At 44.4% G+C, this 23,813-nt stretch overlaps 1 protein-coding gene across 2 annotated transcripts in view; it reads right to left on the bottom strand.

The window, feature by feature from the left end:
• COL22A1 (collagen type XXII alpha 1 chain) overlaps nucleotides 1-23,813 on the bottom strand; it is a 316,179-nt gene that overhangs the window by 117,086 nt on the left and 175,280 nt on the right. For both annotated transcript variants that reach the window (XM_040433114.1, XM_040433115.1), the window contains exons 26-31: nucleotides 21,435-21,488; nucleotides 8,325-8,369; nucleotides 7,269-7,331; nucleotides 3,649-3,702; nucleotides 2,555-2,596; nucleotides 1,488-1,520 (exon numbers count right to left, since the gene is read on the bottom strand). In XM_040433114.1, the coding sequence (XP_040289048.1) occupies nucleotides 1,488-1,520; nucleotides 2,555-2,596; nucleotides 3,649-3,702; nucleotides 7,269-7,331; nucleotides 8,325-8,369; nucleotides 21,435-21,488 (291 nt within the window). The remainder of the gene's footprint in view (nucleotides 1-1,487; nucleotides 1,521-2,554; nucleotides 2,597-3,648; nucleotides 3,703-7,268; nucleotides 7,332-8,324; nucleotides 8,370-21,434; nucleotides 21,489-23,813) is intronic.

Raw genomic sequence — 23,813 nt, 5'->3', positions numbered from 1 at the left:
GATAGATAATAGAGACAGATAGATAGATAGATAGATAATAGATAGATAGATAGATAGATAATAGATAGATAGATAATAGATAGATAGATAATAGATAGATAGATAGATAATAGATAGATAGATAGATAATAGATAGATAGATAATAGATAGATAGAGAGATAGATAGATAATAGATAGATAGATAGATAGATAATAGATAGATAATAGATAGATAGATAGATAGATAGATAATAGATAGATAGATAGATAATAGATAGATAATAGATAGATAGATGATAGATAGATAATATATAGATAGATAGATAGATAGATAGATAGATAGATAGATAATAGATAGATAATAGATGAGATAACCGAAGAACCAAAACAGAGTTCGGGAAATAGTTTTTTACAGTATAAATCAATTTTTGAAGTTATTATGTGAAGTCCCGTGAGACTTTGCGAAGTAATAATTTAGGCTCATCGGAGCCAATACATTCTAATACTGTAATTAGCGCTCGGTCCGTACAGTATTGAAACTAAGTTTTATGCAGACATCCGAAGTCGATTCGCTCCCCCCCAGCTGTATGTGATGTTTTCCAAGCATGTCTTTAACTGTAGGGCTGGAGGGAAGGGGTTCGGTGTTTACCGTCCTCTCCCTCCCTCGTTTCATACCGTACATGATCTCCTTTTCAGGCGACCGCCTCGTTGTACAGGCGACACAGTGGTTGCCGTGACAACAGGTGCTCAGGTTATCACTGCCATAGGTAAACATGGTGACTGTATTTTCTATGGACAGATGTAGCGGAGCCGAGATTGTCATGTGGCAAAAAATCTGGCTGCTTCACGTGACCTGACAGGTTTCTGTGTAGTTGCTGGTTATGACGTCACCTCTGGTCTCTGGTGTAGCTCGAGTGGTCATTCCCACTCCTCCATTTAGTCTGGTCTCACCCATCATGCTATGTGGTCTATAGCTCCTTCTGGTTGTGGAAGCGCTGGTGTCTGGTTCTCCTCGGAGTTCCTGCTCGTCCGCATACTTCGGAGTTAAGTGTCTTTTCCCTATTTCTAGTTTGTTGTATTCCCCTATCTTCTGGTATTAGGCCTGAGGGAGTCTCCTGTTCCTTCAGCTGGGAAGGAACAGCTCGTCTTTGTCCTGACACTATTTCCAAGGTCCTTTAGGGTCAGACAGGGCTCTAGGTTCCTGCGTATGAACATTCCTACCATCGAAGTCTGCTCGTACTGATAGCAGTCAGGGCTCAGTTTAGGGATTCACTAGGAGGCGACCTTTACCCTTTCCCTAGTTTCCAGGCCTAGTACCTCTTCCCTTCCCTCCTGTGTTCGGTGCGGAGTTTACCACCCACACCGCGCAGTAACGAATATACTCTGAGATCACTCTTTATTACCTGGCGTTTTCCATAGGACTACATTTACCATGCCGCCGGAACCAATCACAGATCTCAGCTCTGCTACATCTCTATAGCTAAGAGTTCATGTTAACGCTACTTACGGGTAACCCGGGCTCACCGACCACCGTCTCCGTCTGGAAGGAAACAAATGTTAGGTTAATAATACAGTAGAGTGGGGTCGGTGACTGCATTCAATTCTACCTAACACCCCCTGCTTGTTCAGTGTCTTCATGTGATGCACTGAGCCAGATGAGGAGAATTTTTATGTGACAACCTCCCAAATTGTGTTTGGATGGAACTATTGATGAATGACAACTGAGCGAAAATGTAATATTTTTAATATACACATTTTTTTTTTAATTGATTATCTGATCCATAGCTCCAAACCCCCCTGCATAGGTATAGAATTAAATGATAGAATGCTGATAACCTGCAGCCAACAGTAGAGGGAGCTGTTGTAAAACTACAACTCCCACAATGCCCTGCTGTAGGCTGATAGCTGAAGGCTGTTTGGGCATGCTGGGAGTTGTAGTTTTGAAACAGCTGGAGGGCCGCAGGTTGAGCATGCCTGGTCTACAGTAAGCGCAGGAGCTCCCTCTAGTGGTAGCCAGAGTGTTATCAATGTCTGTGCTGGGGATTTGGAGCTCTGTACCAAGAAAATTCTCATAATCAGTGTACGGTAGATCATAGCTGCTGACTGGATGAGGGGGGTCATGCGCTTTATATAGGAGTCCCTGTATTTGGGAGGGGCAGTTAGTGGGTGTAATTGCACCCACCGGTGACTGAAGAAAACGCACCAATTCTCGCTCGCGCTGATGTGTAACGTCCTCATGTGATCACGCTGGGCAAGCGCGGTGAGGTCATCAGTGATTAACCCCGTGATAGGTTTAATGGGACTCTCAGATGCCACGATCAGCATTAAACGTGAAATCTGAGGGGGGGGGGGGTCAAATGATGGGGGGGGGGCTGGCGTGATCGCCGCTCCCCATCATTCTGCCCTTGCCATTTGTTACAAAGTAACTAATTCATAACAAATCAAATTTCGTAACGAAGTAGCCAAATAGAATTTTTTAAAACTTAGGCTCATCCCTAATTATATTGACATACGGTATAAAACTACTACCTATAATACAGAGACAAAGGAGAGCAATTCACGGCTGCTACTTACCCCTCCGGCCGTCCCCGGTACACCAGGAGGACCTACGGCACCCTGCGGAACGGAGGACAAGGGTGTGAGTAGAGGTCATAAAATGTCCTAAACGATGGGAGATCAATTCACCGGGAAAATTGATAGTTTTAGATTATTCGCTTTACGGATCTGGATTCCCTTTTTTACTCTGGCGCCGCTGATCTCTGTCACACACACACACACCTCTAGTTTGGTGTATACTGTATCTGGCGGATATAAGGGACGCCAGGAATCACGAGGAGCAGCGGCGCCAGAAAAAAGGAAGAACCCAAAATTAAAAAGGGACAATACAGCAATAATAAATAAATAAATAGAAAAACAGGAACGCTTCTTAAATACTGCAGTAATACAAAATATAATAATAATAATATAAAAACTGTGACTTTTTTTCATTTTGGTTCTTCACACGTACAGAAAAGAGGTGGGGATTATTTAAAAGGGGCAGGACTTGGTCTTGTTTGGGTCCACGGGTGGGGGGTTTGTTGCAGCAAATAGTTTTTTAATTAATAACAAAGCGCTGGACGTCAGACCTCTGTTCATTCGGCTGTAGCTTTGGAGAAGGGAGGGGAGATTAATGGAGGCCTTCGGGGAATAAACAGAAAGTATCGTTTTTGGGGGTCCCTTTTAACCCTTTAAATTTCAGTCTTAAGCAGAACTGCTTCAGGAATGTGGATACATAAGTTTTGTCTTTTATATTAATGTCCCAAGCAATGGATGGGATGAATATATAAAGTATTTCTGTGGCGTACATTTGTTTCATTCTTTCTCAGGATTCGCGATTCTCACTGCAGGTCTAAAAGTTGATACGTAAACTATGAATTCCAACAAGATACCAGACTATCGGGTTCTTTAAGTTTCTGGATTATTGGACTTCTGGCAAATTAGACGTCTGAAGGTTAAGCAAATCAGACAATCTAGTATCTGAATGGAGGCAGAATGTGACTATTTCTTAACGGAACAATTGTGTACAATGAACAAACATAGGAATAAAAGTAATTAATTGTGACTATTGGGGGGAGGGGGACGTGTTAAAGGTGGTGATAACGCCCTCTGCAGCCTTATATGATAATTACCGTATCTCCTTTATCTCCCTTAGGTCCTAATGGTCCAGCAATCCCAGGCTCGCCCTATCAAAATAAAATGTATCAAACTTCAGTGTAAAAGAAAGTGAAACAAATTATCAGTAACAATCTCATGCCCATTGTCTCCTGCCAGGGACCACTCCATAGGAATCCGCCTATATAAAGGACATCATCATAAGAAAAAATTATCTAAAATGTAAAAAAAATAACAATAAGGCCTCATGCACACGACAGTATTTTTTCACGGTCCGCAAAACGGGGTTCCGTAGGTCCGTGATCCGTGACCGTTTTTTCGTCCGTGGGTCTTCCTTGATTTTTAGAGGATCCACGGACATGAAAAAAAAGTCGTTTTGGTGTCCGCCTGGCCGTGCGGAGCCAAACGGATCCGTCCTGACTTACAATGCAAGTCAATGTGGACGGATCCGTTTGACGTTGACACAATATGGTGCAATTGCAAACGGATCCGTCCCCCATTGACTTTCAATGTAAAGTCAGGAGTTAATATACCATCGGATCAGAGTTTTCTCCAATCCGATGGTATATTTTAACTTGAAGCGTCCCCATCACCATGGGAACGCCTCTATGTTGGAATATACCATCGGATTTGAGTTAGATCGTGAAAACTCATATCCGACAGTATATTCTAACACAGAGGCGTTCCCATGGTGATGGGGACGCTTCAAGTTAGAATATACTACGAACTGTGTACATGACTGCCCCCTGCTGCCTGGCAGCACCCGATCTCTTACAGGGGGCTGTGATCCGCACAATTAACCCCTCAGGTGCCGCACCTGAAGGGGTTAATTGTGCGTATCATAGCCCCCTGTAAGAGATCAGGGGCTGCCAGGCAGCACGGGGCAGACCCCCCTCCCTCCCCAGTTTGAATATCATTGGTGGCCAGTGTGCGGCCTCCCCTCCCCCGCCCCCCCCCTCTATTGTAATATCATTGGTGGCCAGTGTGCGCCCCCCCCGGACCCCCCTCCCTCTATTGTATTATCATTGGTGGCCAGTGTGCGCCCCCCCGGCCCCCCCTTCCTCCCTCTATTGTATTATCATTGGTGGCCAGTGTGCGCCCCCCCCGGCCCCCCCTCTATTGTATTAATATCATTGGTGGCCAGTGTGCGGCCTCCCCTCTCCCCCCCCCGATCATTGGTGGCAGCGGAGAGTTCCGATCGGAGTCCCAGTTTAATCGATGGGGCTCCGATCGGTAACCATGGCAACCAGGATGCTACTGCAGTCCTGGTTCCCATGGTTACTTAGCAATATTAGAAGCATCATACTTACCTGCTGCGCTGTCTGTGACCGGCCGGGAGCTCCTCCTACTGGTAAGTGACAGGTCTGTGCGGTGCATTGCTTAATGATCTGTCACTTACCAGTAGGAGGAGCTCCCGGCCGGTCACAGACAGCGCAGCAGGTAAGTATGATTCTTCTAATATTGCTAAGTAACCATGGCAACCAGGACTGCAGTGGTGGGGGGGGGGGGGGGGGGAGGCCGCACACTGACCACCAATGATATTAATACAATAGAGGGGGGGCCGGGGGGGGCGCACACTGGCCACCAATGATAATACAATAGAGGGAGGGGGGGCCGGGGGGGGCCGCACACTGGCCACCAATGATAATACAATAGAGGGAGGGGGGGCCGGGGGGGCCGCACACTGGCTACCAATGATAATACAATAAAGGGAGGGAGGGGGGGCCGGGGGGGGCCGCACTGGCCACCAATGATATTAATACAATAGAGGGAGAGGGTGCCGGGGGAGGGGCCGCACACTGGCCACCAATGAAATTAAAACTGGGGAGGGAGGGGGGTCTGACCCCTGCTGCCTGGCAGCCCCTGATCTCTTACAGGGGGCTATGATATGCACAATTAACCCCTTCAGGTGCCGCACTTGAGGGGTTAATTGTGCGGATCACAGCCCCCTGTAAGAGATCGGGTGCTGCCAGGCAGCAGGGGGCAGTCATGTACACAGTTCGTAGTATATTCTAACTAGAAGCGTCCCCATCACTATGGGAACGCCTCTGTGTTAGAATATACTGTCGGATTTGAGTTTTCACAAAGTAACTCAAATCCGATGGTATATTCAAACATAGAGGCGTTCCCATGGTGATGGGAACGCTTCAAGTTAAAATATACCATCGGATTGGAGAAAACTCCGATCCGATGGTATATTAACTCCTGACTTTACATTGAAAGTCAATGGGGGACGGATCTTCGGATCCGTCTGTATGAAAGTAGCCTACGGACACGGATCACGGACACGGATGCCAATCTTGTGTGCATCCGTGTTTTTTCACGGACCCATTGACTTGAATGTAAAAACACCAAGTTGGAGCTCACCTCACCATACACCACCGAGGAGCACGGACACAGAACCGGAACCAAGGATGAGAAGTAGCAAAAAAATATTGTCCAGCTTCACCTCGCAGTGCGTGTTTTATTAGGAAACGTGCTTAAAAACCAAACATCAGGCTCATATCATCAACATGTTTCGGATCAACATATATTACAGATCCTTCCTCATGATACAGAGAATAAGACTGACAAATCTTATATACAGAGTAAAAGCAGTGATTCAGCTGTGGATTATTGATTGGCAATTGGACTGCTTTCACCCCACCCACAGCATATACCACTGAGACACAGGAACAGAACTGCATGAGAAGAAGAGAGGGAAAAAAAAAAAAAAAAAAATTATTTTCACCCCTCTCTTCCTCCCACGCAAGAACCGCCCCTAAAGGACAAGAGAAGAAGATACATCTAATAATGCAATATTAAATCTTGTCTTTGATTAAGGCCCAAAGGCATACAGGACTGAAATCTAAAAATCCAATAGGCTTCTCTATTGAGAAGAGCTTTCCTATGGTCTCCGCCCCGTTTAGGAAAATTAACTCGTTCAATGCCCTGAACTTTCATTGACTTGAATGGGTCCGTGAACCGTTGTCCGTCCAAAAAATAGGACAGGTCCTATTTTTTTGACGGACAGGATACACGAATCACGGAGGCGGATGACAAACGGTGCATTTTCCGAGTTTTCAACGGACCCATTGAAAGTCAATGGGTCCGCAGAAAATCAAGGAAAACGGAGCAACGGCCACGGGTGCACACAACGGTCGTGTGCATGAGGCCTAAAACTAATGCAAATCTAAAATATAAACTACAATATAAAAAAAAAATAAGTAACTAAGAATAATGATCATAATAATTATAGTCAAAACATACAATATGAATAATAATATAAAACGATACATAATAGTCAAATATCAATGAAAAAATACTAAAAGTGACAATCAAAAATATAAACAATAATATAAAATACTTCTAAGAACAAAAATATAAATAATTAACAAATATAAAATAAAAATCAAAGCTATAAACAATAATGTAAAAATAACAAATATAAAATAAAATCAATTTTTTTTTTTTAAATATAAACAATAAAATAAATAATAATAATTACAAATATAAACTATAGATACTATAGAATAATAAAAAATAATAATACAAATTTAAAATACAGTATAAATAATATAAAATGTAATTAATTAAAAATAATAATAATATTGGGAATAGAATAAACGACTGTATATTTCTTCCGCACGTCCGTTACCTGGTCTCCCCGGTCTCCCCTCTTTCCATCTGCTCCTGATAATCCTGGGGGGCCGGCTTCACCCTATGTAATATAAATCAATGTTAGAACGGATTTCATGGATCCACCATCACTGCTGTTGCGGAGGTTATAAGGAGCGATGTGGTGCAACATAATTACTATGGAAAAAGGGAACATTTGAGGCGAAGAAGACGCGACTCCAGGACTTATATTCATGAGGGGTATTTTATACTATTATTTTAGGGGGTAATACTACTGTTAGCATTACACGATAACCGGCTGACACCATCTTTCAGGCAGGTCAATAAATAATAATAATATATATATTAATATATTGGAAGACATTTAGCAGTCGGAGGTGTTATCCATCCATGGGTTCTCCTCCGTCCTGATGGTTATTGGTTACTCTGGGAGCCATTCATCATAGCTGTCATTACAGCTTCCAATAACCCAGCTTTTCTACCCCCTGGACGGTAAATCTACACATGCAGAACCTTTGTTGCAGAAATGTCTGTGGATGAAAGTCCGTTCCACTCAAATTCTGAACCAAATTTGCTGCAGGTGAATTCACAAAAACCTTCCCTTTAAGAGTTTTTAAAGAGGTTTTTTTTTTTTTGCCTTCCTCTGGATCCACTTGCAGGATAACAGGCCGAACTGGATGGACAGATGTCTTTTTTCGGCCTTATGTACTATGTTACTATGTTACTATGTATTACTTGAACCCACTAAATTCTTACTTTAGAACAGGGATCAGCAACCTTCGGCGCTCCAGGTGCCGTGAAACTACAACTCCTAGCATGGAAACATGCTCGCCTGTTCTAACAAATCCCCTAGAAGTGAATGGAGCATTCTGGGAGTTGTAGTTTCAGAATATCCTGAGTGCCGGAGGTTGCTGATTATTGCTTTAGAATATTGATGACAAATCCTCTACTGGCAGCTATAAAGTCAGCAGCACCCTGGGATGCCCCCGCAGTGTCATGCCCGCTAGAACTGTGCATCTGATGCAGAATATACATCATTATAATTCATTAATAAACTTTTATTCAGATCTTTTACCTTTTCTCCGGGCCGACCCGATAGTCCTCGGTCACCAGGCTGCCCCTGTGAAGTAAAGCATATGACAAGTAATGATTACAAAATATAATAGAATAATAACAATAATAGTAATAAAGAAGAAGAAATTGCTACATAGTATAAATAGGCAATCATCACAAACAAGTGTCTGCTGCCACCCAGTGGTCATATAGAGCATTACAACCACATCTAAAGACTGAGCCTTGAAGGGGTTGTCTGGTTTTCCCATATTGATGACCTGTCCTACGGATAAGTTATCAATATCAGATCGGCAGGGTCCTGTGATATGGCGGGCAGCAGAGCAGGGAAGTTACGACTGATCCGTCCCATTCAGGTAAAAAGACAGGAAAGTGTCCGACTTCAAGATGTTATTTCATCGCATACAGGCCAATAGCTCAAGTTTTTCCTCGAGTGTTCCACAAAGCTGGCCAATATGGGGCAGGGTGTATACAAGTCTACCCCTAAAGTTACAATTTTCTGGAAGGTCCCTGGTTTTTGTGGGGCAGAAACCTAAATGTCCCTATTTTGGGAATTTAAATGTGTACTGCACCTGATCAGTGCTTTATTTCTATATTTGTATAGTATGGGGGTAACAACTGGTCTCCAAATGACGATATTCTGTGATAATGGCAATTGTATGGCAGTATTATTCAGGCACAGTATGGTGGTATTATTCAGTAATGGTAAAGTGGTAATAATCATAATATGGTAGTATTGTATACTGAGGGTATGGTGGTAGTAACAGTCATAGTATGGCAGTATTATACACTAAGGAAATAGCTGTAGTAATGGTCATAGTATGGCAGTATTATTTGCAAAGGGTATAGTGGTAGTAATAGTCATAGTATAGCAGTATTATTTATTAGGGTATAGTGGCAGTAATGGACATAGTATGGCAGTATTATTTACTAAGGGTACAGTAGTAGTAATAATCATAGTGTGACAGTATTATTTACTAAGGGTACAGTAGTAGTAATAGTCATAGTGTGACAGTATTATTTACTAAGGGTATAGTGGTAGTAATAGTCATAGTATTACAGTATTATTTACTACGGGTACAGTAGTAGTAATAGTCATAGTGTGACAGTATTATTTACTAGGGTATAGTGGTAGTAATGGTCATAGTATGGCAGTATTATTTACTAAGCTCATAGTGGTAGTAATAGTCGTAGTATGGCAGTATTATTTAGTCATATGTATGATATTAGTAATGGTTATGAAATATTTCGTTAAGGTATGGTTGTGATACTGATCATATTTTGGCCGCATTGTTCAGACATAGTATACATGTATTATTCAGTCAGGGTAAGAGGGTAATAATGGTCATGATAAGGTGGAATTATTTAGTTAGAATTTGCTATTAATAGTAGTCATGGCGGTAAAGGAATTATTCAGTCAGGGTATTGTGGTAATAATGGTCATAATATAATGTCTGTAAAGCGCTGTGGAATATAGTAGCGCTATATAAGTGCATAAAATAAATAAATAAATAAATAATGGCAGTATTAGTCAGTGTATGATATTAATAATAGTCATGGCATGATGGTGTTATACAGTTATGGTATAGTGGCTTTATTTAGAGACAGCATGGTGTATATTATGATCAAAGCTTAGTATTATTACTAAACCAAGGTACAGTGGTAATAATGGTCATAGTTAGCGGGGTATTATTATGATATTAATAATGGCTGTGGTATGACAGTATTGTTCAGACACAAAATACAGGTATTAGTCAGGATATGGTGGTAATGACGGTCATACTATGACAGTGTTCTTCAGTCAGGGTTGGATATTAATAATGATCACAGTATGGCAGCATTATTCAGTCAGGATAATAATAATAATAATCTTTATTTATATGGAGCCAACATATTCCGCAGCGCTTTACAATTCAGGGGTCCATGTACAGTCGTGGCCAAAAGTTTTGAGAATTACATAAATATTGGAAATTGGAAAAGTTGCTGCTTAAGTTTTTATAATAGCAATTTGCATATACTCCAGAATGTTATGAAGAGTGATCAGATGAATTGCTGCATAGTCCTTCTTTGCCATGAAAATTAACTTAATCCCAAAAAAAACTTTCCACTGCATTTCATTGCTGTCATTAAAGGACCTGCTGAGATCATTTCAGTAATCGTCTTGTTAACTCAGGTGAGAATGTTGACGAGCACAAGGCTGGAGATCATTATGTCAGGCTGATTGGGTTAAAATGGCAGACTTGACATGTTAAAAGGAGGGTGATGCTTGAAATCATTGTTCTTCCATTGTTAACCATGGTGACCTGCAAAGAAACGTGTGCAGCCATCATTGCGTTGCATAAAAATGGCTTCACAGGCAAGGATTTTGTGGCTACTAAGATTGCACCTCAATCAACAATTTATAGGATCATCAAGAACGTCAAGGAAAGAGGTTCAATTCTTGTTAAGAAGGCTTCAGGGCGTCCAAGAAAGTCCAGCAAGCGTCAGGATCGTCTCCTAAAGAGGATTCAGCTGCGGGATCGGAGTGCCACCAGTGCAGAGCTTGCTCAGGAATGGCAGCAGGCAGGTGTGAGCGCATCTGCACGCACTGTGAGGCGAAGACTTTTGGAAGATGGCCTGGTGTCAAGAAGGGCAGCAAAGAAGCCACTTCTCTCCAAAAAAACATCAGGGACAGATTGATCTTCTGCAGAAAGTATGGTGAATGGACTGCTGAGGACTGGGGCAAAGTCATATTCTCCGATGAAGCCTCTTTCCAATTGTTTGGGGCATCTGGAAAAAGGCTTGTCCGGAGAAGAAAAGGTGAGCGCTACCATCAGTCCTGTGTCATGCCAACAGTAAAGCATCCTGAGACCATTCATGTGTGGGGTTGCTTCTCATCCAAGGGAGTGGGCTCACATACAATTTTGCCCAAAACACAGCCATGATAAAAGAATGGTACCAAGACACCCTCCAACAGCAACTTCTTCCAACAATCCAACAACAGTTTGGTGAAGAACAATGCATTTTCCAGCACAAAGTGATAACTAAGTGGCTCGGGGACCAAAACGTTGACATTTTGGGTCCATGGCCTGGAAACTCCCCAGATCTTAATCCCATTGAGAACTTGTGGTCAATCCTCAAGAGGCGGGTGGACAAACAAAATCCTACTAATTCTGACAAACTCCAAGAAGTGATTATGAAAGAATGGGTTGCTATCAGTCAGGAATTGGCCCAGAAGTTGATTGAGAGCATGCCCAGTCGAATTGCAGAGGTCCTGAAAAAGAAGGGCCAACACTGCAAATACTGACTCTTTGCATAAATGTCATGTAATTGTCGATAAAAGCCTTTGAAACGTATAAAGTGCGTGTAATTATATTTCACTACATCACAGAAACAACTGAAACAAAGATCTAAAAGCAGTTTAGCAGCAAACTTTGTGAAAACTAATATTTCTGTCATTCTCAAAACTTTTGGCCACGACTGTACAAACAGTCATAAATAACATCGCAACAGACAAGTCGATAATGGGGACCCTGCTCACAAGAGCTGACAATCTATGAGGAGATAGGGGTGACACAAACGGTAAAAGTGTTTGTTTTGTACAATGGTCCATGCATCTTGGGAGAATAGAGGAGCAGATATAAAGCTGCATGAGCCGTCACCAGTCAATATATGAAGTGCTTCGGGGGCCGGGGGAGGAGTTTGGTGGAGGATCAGGTTCAGGAAATGATAAATGGATTATGTATGGAGAGGAGTTAGATCAGGGGAGGTGATAGACCTCCCTAAAAAGATGTGTTTTTTAGGGAGCGCCTAAAACTGTGTATGTTGTGGTTTAACCTAATTTCTTGGGGTAGGACATTCCAGAGAAGTCTTGGAGCCGGGAGTGAGAGGATTGGATTATGGTGGAAGTCAGTCGTAAGTCATTGTCTGAATGTAGAGCACGGGTAGGGTGGTAGACAGAGATGGGGGAAGAGATGTAGAGGGGCAGGACTGTGGAGAGCTTTGTGGGTGAGGACAAGCAGTTTAAATTGAATTCTATACTGTTCGGGCAGCACAGAGCACAGAGTGGAGGCATCTGAGTAGCGTTTGGACAGGTAGGTGATCCTGGCTGCTGTATTAGGGATAGATCGGAGAGGGGAAAGTCTGGTGAGGGAGAGGCCAATTAGTAATTAGTTACAGCAGTTGAGACGGGAATGGATCAGGGCAGCAATGAGAGTTTTTGTTGTTTCCATAGTGAGAAAGGGGCGGATTCTAGAGATGTTTTTGAGGTGCAGGCGACATGAGCGGGCAAGAGATTGAATATAGGGGTGAAAGAAAGATCAGTGTCAAACGTCACCCCGACACAGCGGGCGCTGCCTAGGAGTGATGATGGTGTCGCACTAAGAGGGAGATACCAGGCTTGGCCAGGTTAGTAACATAGTAGTTTATAAGGCCGAAAAAAAGACATTTGTCCATCCAGTTCGGCCTGTCATCCTGCAAGTTGATCCAGAGGAAGACAAAAAAAAACTGTGAGGTAGAAGCTAATTTTCCCCACTTAAGGGGAAAAAAATTCCTTCCCGACTCCAATCAGGCATTCAGAATAACTCCCTGGATCAACGACACCCTCTCTAGTAGCCATAGCCTGTAATATTATTACATCCAGAAATACATCCAGGTCCCTCCTGAATTCCTTTATTGTATTCACCACCACCTCCTCAGGCAGAGAGCTCCATAGTCTCACTGCTCTTACCGTAAAGAATCCTCTTCTATGTTTGAAGAGGACACAAGAAGTTCAGTTTTTGAAAGAGTCAGTTTCAGATATAGAGAGGACATGATGTTAGAGACAGCGGACAGACAATCACTGGTGTCCTGTGGTACAGCAGGGGTGATGTCGGGGGATGAAGTGTATAGTTGTGTGTCATCAGCATAAAGATGGTACTGGAAACCAAATTCGCTGACGGTTTGTCTAATTGGGTCTGTGTACAGAGAGAAGAGGAGAGGGCCTAGGACTGTACCCTGAGGAACTCCAACAGCGAGAGGGAGAGGTGGAGAAGTGGAGCCAGAAAATGATACACTGAAAGAGCGGCCAGAGAGATAGGATGAGAACCAGGAGAGGGCAGTGTCCTTTGGGCCGATGGATTGGAGCATGGTGAGTAGGAGATAGTGGACTCTACACTGTCAAAAGCTGCAAAGAGGTCAAGGAGAATGAGCAGAGAGTAGTCACCGTTGAATTTTGTTATCAGGAGGGCAGTTTCTGTTGAATGTAGGGTGCGAAAAACAGATTGTAGTGGATCAAGGAGAAAGTGATCAGAGAGATAGCGGTTGAGGCGAGAGGAGACCAGATGCTTCAGGAGCTTAGAGATGAAGGGAAGATTGGAGACTGGTGTGTAGTTAGTTGTGCAGGATGGATCGAGAGATTAACTTTTTAATAATGGAGTAATAATAGATTGTTTGAAAGAGGAGGGGAAGATACTAAAAGAGAAAGAGGTTGAAGATTAAGTGGTAATAATGATCAGGGTATGGTGGTATTCTTTAGACAAAGCACACATTATAGAGGGGTAATATTTGGCTAAAGTAGAGGTAGTGGCGAGCCAAGGGGGGGGGGGGGGTGGCTCTCAGGGGGTTGCCAGATGCAATGAGCGCTTCCATCAATACAGATTGAAGCGCTCATTGCTGGAGCGCTGAGAGCTGCGGTCCTGTCACTCACTGCTCAGCTCCCCGCGCTACTCTCCTCCTTCAGGCCGGCGGCGCTCTGAATGGTGAAGCAGGAAGACTTCTCCCCGCTCCACCATTCATCCTGCAGGCACAGATCGCGCTGCCGGCCTGTATGGGCGGAGCCTGCAGCCTGGCAATCTGCATATGCTTAGCCCACACAGTACTGCAGAGAGATCTGTGCCGGCGGGATAGAGAGGTATGTGAGCTTCTGGAATGGGACAAGGTGAGTAGTTACTGTGTTTTATTTTTTTATTTTTTATTTTTTTAATACAGAGGGGGCAGAGAGGGCTTTATTACTATGAAGGGGGCACAGAGGACTTTGTTACTATGTAGGTGGCACAGAGGACTTTATTACTATGGAGGGGGCACAGAGGTCTTTATTACTATGGAGGTGGCACAGAGGACTTTATTACTATGGAGGTGGCACAGAGGACTTTATTACTATGGAGGGGGCACAGAGGTCTTTATTACTATGGAGGTGGCACAGAGGACTTTATTACTATGGAGGGGGCACAGAGGACTTTATTACTATGGAGGTGGCACAGAGGACTTTATTACTATGGAGGTGGCACAGAGGACTTTATTACTATGGATGGGGCACAGAGGACTTTATTACTATGGAGGTGGCACAGAGGACTTTATTACTATGGAAGTGGCACAGAGGACTTTATTACTATGGAGGGGGCACAGAGGTCTTTATTACTATGGAGGTGGCACAGAGGACTTTATTACTATGGAGGGGGCACAGAGGTCTTTATTACTATGGAAGTGGCACAGAGGACTTTATTACTATGGATGGGGCACAGAGGTCTTTATTACTATGGATGGGGCACAGAGGACTTTATTACTATGGATGGGGCACAGAGGACTTTATTACTATGGAGGAGGCACAGAGGACTTTATTACTATGGAGGGGGCACAGAGCCAGAGGGCATTACTACAACAAAGATTTCACAGAGGGCATTATTACTGTGAAAGGGCACAGTGGTTGCCGCCAGTGGCCCACAGTGTGAAGTGTGGGGAAATATCCTTTTAAAATATAGCTTTTATAAGATATGCGATAAAATATACACCATAGGATGCATCAACAATACAAAACATATATAAGGGGTTTCTGTGATAGATGCCCCACTGCTGGTAAAGCTAAGGTAAGCAATAAAACTGCTGCGCCTGAGTGGACGCACGCAGTCTTACCTAAAGCAAAGGTAAGTATTAAACCGGCCGCGCCCTGTGGACGCAATCAGTCTCACCTGACCAACAACAATACAAGACATAAAATAAAGGGGTTCCAGGATAGATACCCCACAGCTGATTGATACAATGGTAAGTATAGAACACTGCTGCGCCTGTGTGGACGCGAGCAGTCTTACCTGACCAACCAGGTGACCAGGATCGGCATGACGGGGAATGATGCTGTGATGAAACTGGGTGTAGAACAGAGATGCAGTAACGGGAGTGTGAATACTGTGCCCTAATTCGCCCTATACACTTGGTAGGAAGGGGGCTGCTCCCATACTGCCTGTCTACACAGAGCACCCGTCCTGAAAAGGACGACCCCGTCAGGATACCTGTCCCTAGTTATGGACCTGATCACTAGTCTAACAACAATAATTATAACTACAGACCTCCCGACGTGGCACGTTTCTGTCGTGTCGACTCCTCAGGGGGATTCAGTACATGTAGAAAAAAGAAACAGTGTGTACCACCTTAGACTGCAGATAGCAGGTAAGTATATCCTGCAGTAACGTGGTTACACTACAAAGGTAAGCTCAAGCACTCAATATAGGAGCCTGAGGGCAGACATCCAAGGTGCAGGATTGTCATGCTGCAGAGGGATAGATGCTCCTCCGCTTGTTGGTGTGTGAGGATATAGTGATCCTCGCCAAAGGTAATATCCCTATGGTTTAGGGGGTTCCTCAACCAATACCAGCCACACTGACACATACCTTGTTGGAGTTTAAATAGAGCCCAAACGCGCCTCTTCTTGGGAGACCGCCCTGTCAGCATCTGCGTCGGCGTCTGACGTCACGCGCATTGCGCCGCGACGCACCAGACGCCGCCGCCCATACCACATGATTATGGCGACCAATCCAATCCAGGGGCGGAGGGTGTGAGCGGTTACCTAGGAGACTGAGTCAACAGGAAGTAACCACACAGCACGACTCGTGATAGAGGCGTCTGTGATAACGCTATGACACAGAATCATAGCAAGATTAGACTGACATTTTTTGCAGGAAATACAAGAACACGGACAGGTTACAGAGAATTATAAACATGAGGCAAAGTGGGTTTGAATTAATAATGACATAGATGTTACAGATGTGTTCATCCCATCACTTAGAACGGGCTGTCACCGTTAACCTGGGATATATCCTTTTTAAAGGGGCCATCACCGCATTCTATATGAAGCACCCATAATCAAGCCTTTCATTAAGGCCACGAGGTGCAGATGTTTTGAGATGGAATATCCATCTGGATTCTTGTTGAAGCAACCGCCTATCCCAGTCACCCCCTCTCAAGGGGGGTTTGACAAGATCGATACCCAGGAACTTCAAGGAGGCTTTACCATTATGCACAGTATGTACATGTTTTGAAATTGGGGTATCTCGTTTGTGTGAGATATCCCCTATATGCTCCCCTATCCGTCTCCTGAATTCCCGTATCGTCTTGCCTACATATTCAATCCCACATTCACATTGGATCCGATAAATGACCCCTCTAGATTTACAATTAATGAAATGTGGGATTGAATATGTTTTGCCTGTAACATTGCTCACAAAAGATTTGGTAACTTGTATGCGCTTGCACGCTATACAATCACCACATCTATAACAACCCTGGATCCTACATCGCAACCATGTGGTCTTAGTGCGATCAGGTGCATAGTGACTATGCACGAGTTTGTCACGGATATTTGGTCCCCTACGGTAGGTGATTTGTGGTTGATCACTCAAGACATCTTTCAAGTCAGGGTCCATTTTGAGGACTTCCCAGTGACGTTTAATAATCTGTCTGACTTGTTGGGACCCCCTATCAAAATTGGTGATTATTCTCATGATCTTGGTTTGCGAGGTGGATGGTGGGTTAGGGGTGAGCAACGAGCTTCTTGGACGAGACAGGGCTGACTGGAACGCTGCTCTCAACACATAGTCGGGGTAGCCCCTGGACAAAAATCTCAACCTTAAATCAGCTGCCTGGTAAATAAAATCATGTTTGTCTGAGCAGTTGCGTCGTAGTCGCAAGTATTGGCCCCTAGGAATTCCTCTCCTGAGTGGGAGGGGATGGTTACTCTCCCATCTCAGGAGGGAATTCGTGGAGCTCTCCTTCCTAAAAATTGACGTGTCAAGTTCCCCCCTTGCATTCTTGGAGATTTTAATGTCCAGAAATGGCAGTGATGTAGGGTGTGACTCACACGTAAAACGCATACCTATGTTATTCTGGTTGATATGTTGGACAAAGGTTTCAAAAGTCCCTTGTTCACCATTCCACAGTATAAAGATGTCATCAATGTATCGCGCCCACAAGCCAATTTCATAGGTATCCAACGCCTCCTCTTCCCTAAAAACGATAGTTTCCTCCCACCAGCCCAGGAATAAATTTGCATACGACGGGGCACACGGACTCCCCATCGCAGTACCCCTGAGCTGGTGGTAGGTCCTCCTGTAAAAGGTGAAAAAATTACGTGTTAGGGTAAACTCAAGAAGACGCAGGACAAATTGGCTGTGGGCGCGATACTGACATCCCCGTGATCGTAGAAAGTGTTCTACTGCGGTGAGGCCCAAATTGTGCGGTATAGATGAATAGAGGGCCTCCACATCAATGCTGGAAAGAAGGCATGTCTCCTCCAATGTCAGACCCTCCAGACGTTTAAGGAGGTCAGTAGTGTCCCTGACATGGGAGGGGAGAGCTGTAACAAAGGGTGCCAATACCTGATCGATATAAATACCCAGATTCTGGTTGAGATTGTCCACCCCCGACACTATGGGTCTCCCCTTCAGAGGACTGACCCCCTTATGCACTTTGGGGAGACTATAGAATGTAGATTTGCGGGGATGCAAAGGAAATAGAAAAGCAAATTCCTCGGCAGTGATGACATTGGAGGTTTTCGCCTCATCCAAAATATTTTTCAGTTCCCGCCTATAACCCTCAGTAGGCTGGTGGGAGGAAACTATCGTTTTTAGGGAAGAGGAGGCGTTGGATACCTATGAAATTGGCTTGTGGGCGCGATACATTGATGACATCTTTATACTGTGGAATGGTGAACAAGGGACTTTTGAAACCTTTGTCCAACATATCAACCAGAATAACATAGGTATGCGTTTTACGTGTGAGTCACACCCTACATCACTGCCATTTCTGGACATTAAAATCTCCAAGAATGCAAGGGGGGAACTTGACACGTCAATTTTTAGGAAGGAGAGCTCCACGAATTCCCTCCTGAGATGGGAGAGTAACCATCCCCTCCCACTCAGGAGAGGAATTCCTAGGGGCCAATACTTGCGACTACGACGCAACTGCTCAGACAAACATGATTTTATTTACCAGGCAGCTGATTTAAGGTTGAGATTTTTGTCCAGGGGCTACCCCGACTATGTGTTGAGAGCAGCGTTCCAGTCAGCCCTGTCTCGTCCAAGAAGCTCGTTGCTCACCCCTAACCCACCATCCACCTCGCAAACCAAGATCATGAGAATAATCACCAATTTTGATAGGGGGTCCCAACAAGTCAGACAGATTATTAAACGTCACTGGGAAGTCCTCAAAATGGACCCTGACTTGAAAGATGTCTTGAGTGATCAACCACAAATCACCTACCGTAGGGGACCAAATATCCGTGACAAACTCGTGCATAGTCACTATGCACCTGATCGCACTAAGACCACATGGTTGCGATGTAGGATCCAGGGTTGTTATAGATGTGGTGATTGTATAGCGTGCAAGCGCATACAAGTTACCAAATCTTTTGTGAGCAATGTTACAGGCAAAACATATTCAATCCCACATTTCATTAATTGTAAATCTAGAGGGGTCATTTATCGGATCCAATGTGAATGTGGGATTGAATATGTAGGCAAGACGATACGGGAATTCAGGAGACGGATAGGGGAGCATATAGGGGATATCTCACACAAACGAGATACCCCAATTTCAAAACATGTACATACTGTGCATAATGGTAAAGCCTCCTTGAAGTTCCTGGGTATCGATCTTGTCAAACCCCCCTTGAGAGGGGGTGACTGGGATAGGCGGTTGCTTCAACAAGAATCCAGATGGATATTCCATCTCAAAACATCTGCACCTCGTGGCCTTAATGAAAGGCTTGATTATGGGTGCTTCATATAGAATGCGGTGATGGCCCCTTTAAAAAGGATATATCCCAGGTTAACGGTGACAGCCCGTTCTAAGTGATGGGATGAACACATCTGTAACATCTATGTCATTATTAATTCAAACCCACTTTGCCTCATGTTTATAATTCTCTGTAACCTGTCCGTGTTCTTGTATTTCCTGCAAAAAATGTCAGTCTAATCTTGCTATGATTCTGTGTCATAGCGTTATCACAGACGCCTCTATCACGAGTCTTGCTGTGTGGTTACTTCCTGTTGACTCAGTCTCCTAGGTAACCGCTCACACCCTCCGCCCCTGGATTAGATTGGTCGCCATAATCATGTGGTATGGGCGGCGGCGTCTGGTGCGTCGCGGCGCATGCGCGTGACGTCAGACGCCGACGCAGATGCTGACAGGGCGGTCTCCCAAGAAGAGGCGCGTTTGGGCTCTATTTAAACTCCAACAAGGTATGTGTCAGTGTGGCTGGTATTGGTTGAGGAACCCCCTAAACCATAGGGATATTACCTTTGGCGAGGATCACTATATCCTCACACACCAACAAGCGGAGGAGCATCTATCCCTCTGCAGCATGACAATCCTGCACCTTGGATGTCTGCCCTCAGGCTCCTATATTGAGTGCTTGAGCTTACCTTTGTAGTGTAACCACTTTACTGCAGGATATGCTTACCTGCTATCTGCAGTCTAAGGTGGTACACACTGTTTCTTTTTTCTACATGTACTGAATCCCCCTGAGGAGTCGACACGACAGAAACGTGCCACGTCGGGAGGTCTGTAGTTATAATTATTGTTGTTAGACTAGTGATCAGGTCCATAACTAGGGACAGGTATCCTGACGGGGTCGTCCTTTTCAGGACGGGTGCTCTGTGTAGACAGGCAGTATGGGAGCAGCCCCCTTCCTACCAAGTGTATAGGGCGAATTAGGGCACAGTATTCACACTCCCGTTACTGCATCTCTGTTCTACACCCAGTTTCATCACAGCATCATTCCCCGTCATGCCGATCCTGGTCACCTGGTTGGTCAGGTAAGACTGCTCGCGTCCACACAGGCGCAGCAGTGTTCTATACTTACCATTGTATCAATCAGCTGTGGGGTATCTATCCTGGAACCCCTTTATTTTATGTCTTGTATTGTTGTTGGTCAGGTGAGACTGATTGCGTCCACAGGGCGCGGCCGGTTTAATACTTACCTTTGCTTTAGGTAAGACTGCGTGCGTCCACTCAGGCGCAGCAGTTTTATTGCTTACCTTAGCTTTACCAGCAGTGGGGCATCTATCACAGAAACCCCTTATATATGTTTTGTATTGTTGATGCATCCTATGGTGTATATTTTATCGCATATCTTATAAAAGCTATATTTTAAAAGGATATTTCCCCACACTTCACACTGTGGGCCACTGGCAGCTTTGAATCTTGAAATATCGGTGAGACTATTGTCACCATTAGTCCCACTCAGGTACTGAAAGGGCACAGTGGGCATTGTTACTGTGAAGGAGGCACAATGAGGATTTCTACTATGGAGAGGGCACAGAGGGCATTACTAGCACAGTGGGCATTACTACTATTAAGGGGGCACAATGGGCAATATTACTGTGAAGGGGGCACAATGGGCATGATTACTATAAAGGGGGTACAATGGGGATTATTACTATGAATGGGGTCACAATGGGGATTATTACTGTGAAGGGGGAACAAAGAGGGCATTACAACTGTAAAAGGGGCACAGAGAGGGCATAACTACTGTGAGGAGGGCACAATGTGGGCATAACTACTGTAAGAGGGCACACATCTGCACAAAACTACTGTGAAGGTTGTACAATGAGGGCAATTCTACTGTGAGGGGATACAATTTTTTGAAAGTATTGCCGGATGGAAGGGAGTATTGCCTACGAGAGAGAAAGGACTCTCCCCGGGTGCCAAACACCGTAGGCACGCCACTGAGTATAAATAAATTATTTGGTCACTATAAGAATATAATTTACGGTTATGCTATTTATACTGGGGCATAAAATATAAAGATAGGGCAATAAATTGGCCCTGAGGTTGGAGACCATAACATCAATGTGAAAAACAACCAGTAAATGTGATAGGTACTTACCCGTGGCCCAGTTACTCCGGGGGATCCATCTAAGCCACGTTCTCCCTGTTCCCCCTATAATGTCAGTGCAAAAGAAGAGCTGAATATAAGATTACAAGATGGCCATAAATAAATGACGTCAAGCTCATCCATAGTGCAGTATGTATAGAGGAATCACATCTATCCCATCCATAGAGCAGTATGTATAGAGGAGTCACATCTATCCCACCCATAGAGCAGTATGTATAGAGGAGTCACATCTATCTCATCCATAGTTCAGTATGTATAGAGGAGTCACATCTATCACATCTATAGGGCAGTATGTATAGAGGAGTCACATCTACCTCATCTATAGAGCAGTATGTATAGAGGAGTCACATCTACCTCACCAATATAGCAGTATGTATAGAGGATTCACATCTACCCCACCCATAGAGCAGTATGTATAGAGGAGTCACATCTACCCCACCCATAGAGCAGTATGTATAGAGGAGTCACATCTACCCCACCCATAGAGCAGTATGTATAGAGGAGTCACATCTATCCCATTGTCACCGCCAGATCTCTGAGAAGCTCTGACAGATGTTCTTCAGTACCTCTTGCATGATGTTCTTTTGTTTTGGTTTTGCTTTGTCATCTCTTCTCCCTCTCCCAGCTGTCATCTATTAGCAGTGATTGCCTCCCTTTATATCCCCTCCCATACTGCCTCACTTTGCGGTTTATACTACTTCCTGGATTGTGCTCACTGCTAGATGCTGCAACTGCTGGTTCCTCAGATAAGTCTATTCCTTTATTTGTGTTTCCTGTTGGCTTGATTCTAGGTGACCCTGACTCCCTCTGTATTAAGTGCAGGGAGCCGGTGGTCGTGTCCCCTCACTATTGTAGGGTATTCAGGTGTCACTCAATCTAGGCACGAGGGCATGCAATTTTCTATCATAAAGATCTTTGCATGGGCTGAGCAGTCAGGGAGAGCTCTAGGGCTATTTTAGGGCTCACCCATATGTTCCTTAGTTTGGGATCAAGTCAGTCGGATCGTTATTTGTTACTTCTTGTTTTCTGCAAACACCATCCGTGACATTATAAACCACCAAAACCGTCTTAAGCATGGATCCGGTTTCAGCCTTGATTGACCGCGTGCAGGGTCTTTCACTGGAGGTAGCAGATCTCCGTAAAACTGTCTCTCAGTTTCAGGTGACCGGTTCTGCTTGCGTTCATGGAGTTTGTTCTGAGCCTAAGATCTCGCTTCCGGATACGTTCTCCGGGGGTAGTGAGAATTTTGTTTGTTTTAGAGAGGCTTGCAAACTCCATTTTCGCCTACTTCCCCATTCCTCTGGTGATGAGGAGCAGAGGGTGGGGATCATCATCTCGCTGCTCAGGGATAACGCTCAGTCTTGGGCCTTTTTTCGCTACCGGTGGGGGCACGGCCCCTCCGATCGGTGGATGAATTTTTTGGAGCCCTGGGTCAGATAAATGATGATCCGGATCGTATTGCTCTGGCTGAATCTAAACTGCGTCTTTTATGCCAGGGTAAACAGTCTGCAGAGATATACTGTTCAGAATTTCGGAGATGGGCAGCTGATTCTGGTTGGAATGATGCTGCACTCCGAAGTCAATTTTGCCATGGTCTTTCGGAGGGATTGAAAGATGCATTTGCCTTTCATGAGAGACCTACCTCCTTGGAGTCTGCCATGTCTCGGGCTGTTCGTATTGACAGGCGTATTAGAGATAGAGGAGAGATCACTCCTTCCTGTCATATTCAGTCCAAGGACAGTGGGGCGGTCTCATTCAGTGTGCAGGGACCTCAGTCTCTCTCAATCCCCTCTGAGCAGGAGCCCATGCAGCTGGGTTTGCTTGCCTCTAACAACAGAGGATTCAGCTCTCAGAGGAGGGTTTGTTTTTGTTGTGGAGGTATAAATCATTTGGCAAATGTTTGCCCCTCTAGGAGATTGAGGGAGTTTTTTGAGAGTAATATAGAAACAAAAAGAAAAAAGTCCTCTAAAAACGTTCCATCTGTTACTATTGGCAAGGTTGATGCGGAAATTGAAGTACGATTGCCCTATTAATCTCATCCCAGACGGCAAGCTTCCTAAATCCCGTTTATACAATCTCTCCCAACCTGAAAGGGTCGCTATGCGTACTTATATCTCTGAGAGCCTGAGAAAGGTACACATCTGACCCTCGAAGTCAACTGTTGCCGCTAGGTTTTTTTTTGTTAAGAAAAAAGATGGTTCTTTAATACCATGTCTGGATTTCAGGGAGCTGAACAGTATCACAATTCGTGACCCTTATCCGCTTCCTCTGATCCCGGGCCTGTTTAACCAGATTGTTGGGGCTAAAGTTTTTTCTAAATTGGATTTAAGAGGGGCATACAACCTGGTCAGGGTCAGGGAAGGGGACGAA

This window comes from Bufo bufo, chromosome 5 (assembly GCF_905171765.1).
Source record: "Bufo bufo chromosome 5, aBufBuf1.1, whole genome shotgun sequence".
NCBI classification, from domain to species: Eukaryota; Metazoa; Chordata; class Amphibia; order Anura; family Bufonidae; genus Bufo; species Bufo bufo.
The sequence above is the reverse complement of the archived record's forward strand: the minus strand, read 5'-3'. Positions and strand labels throughout refer to the sequence as shown.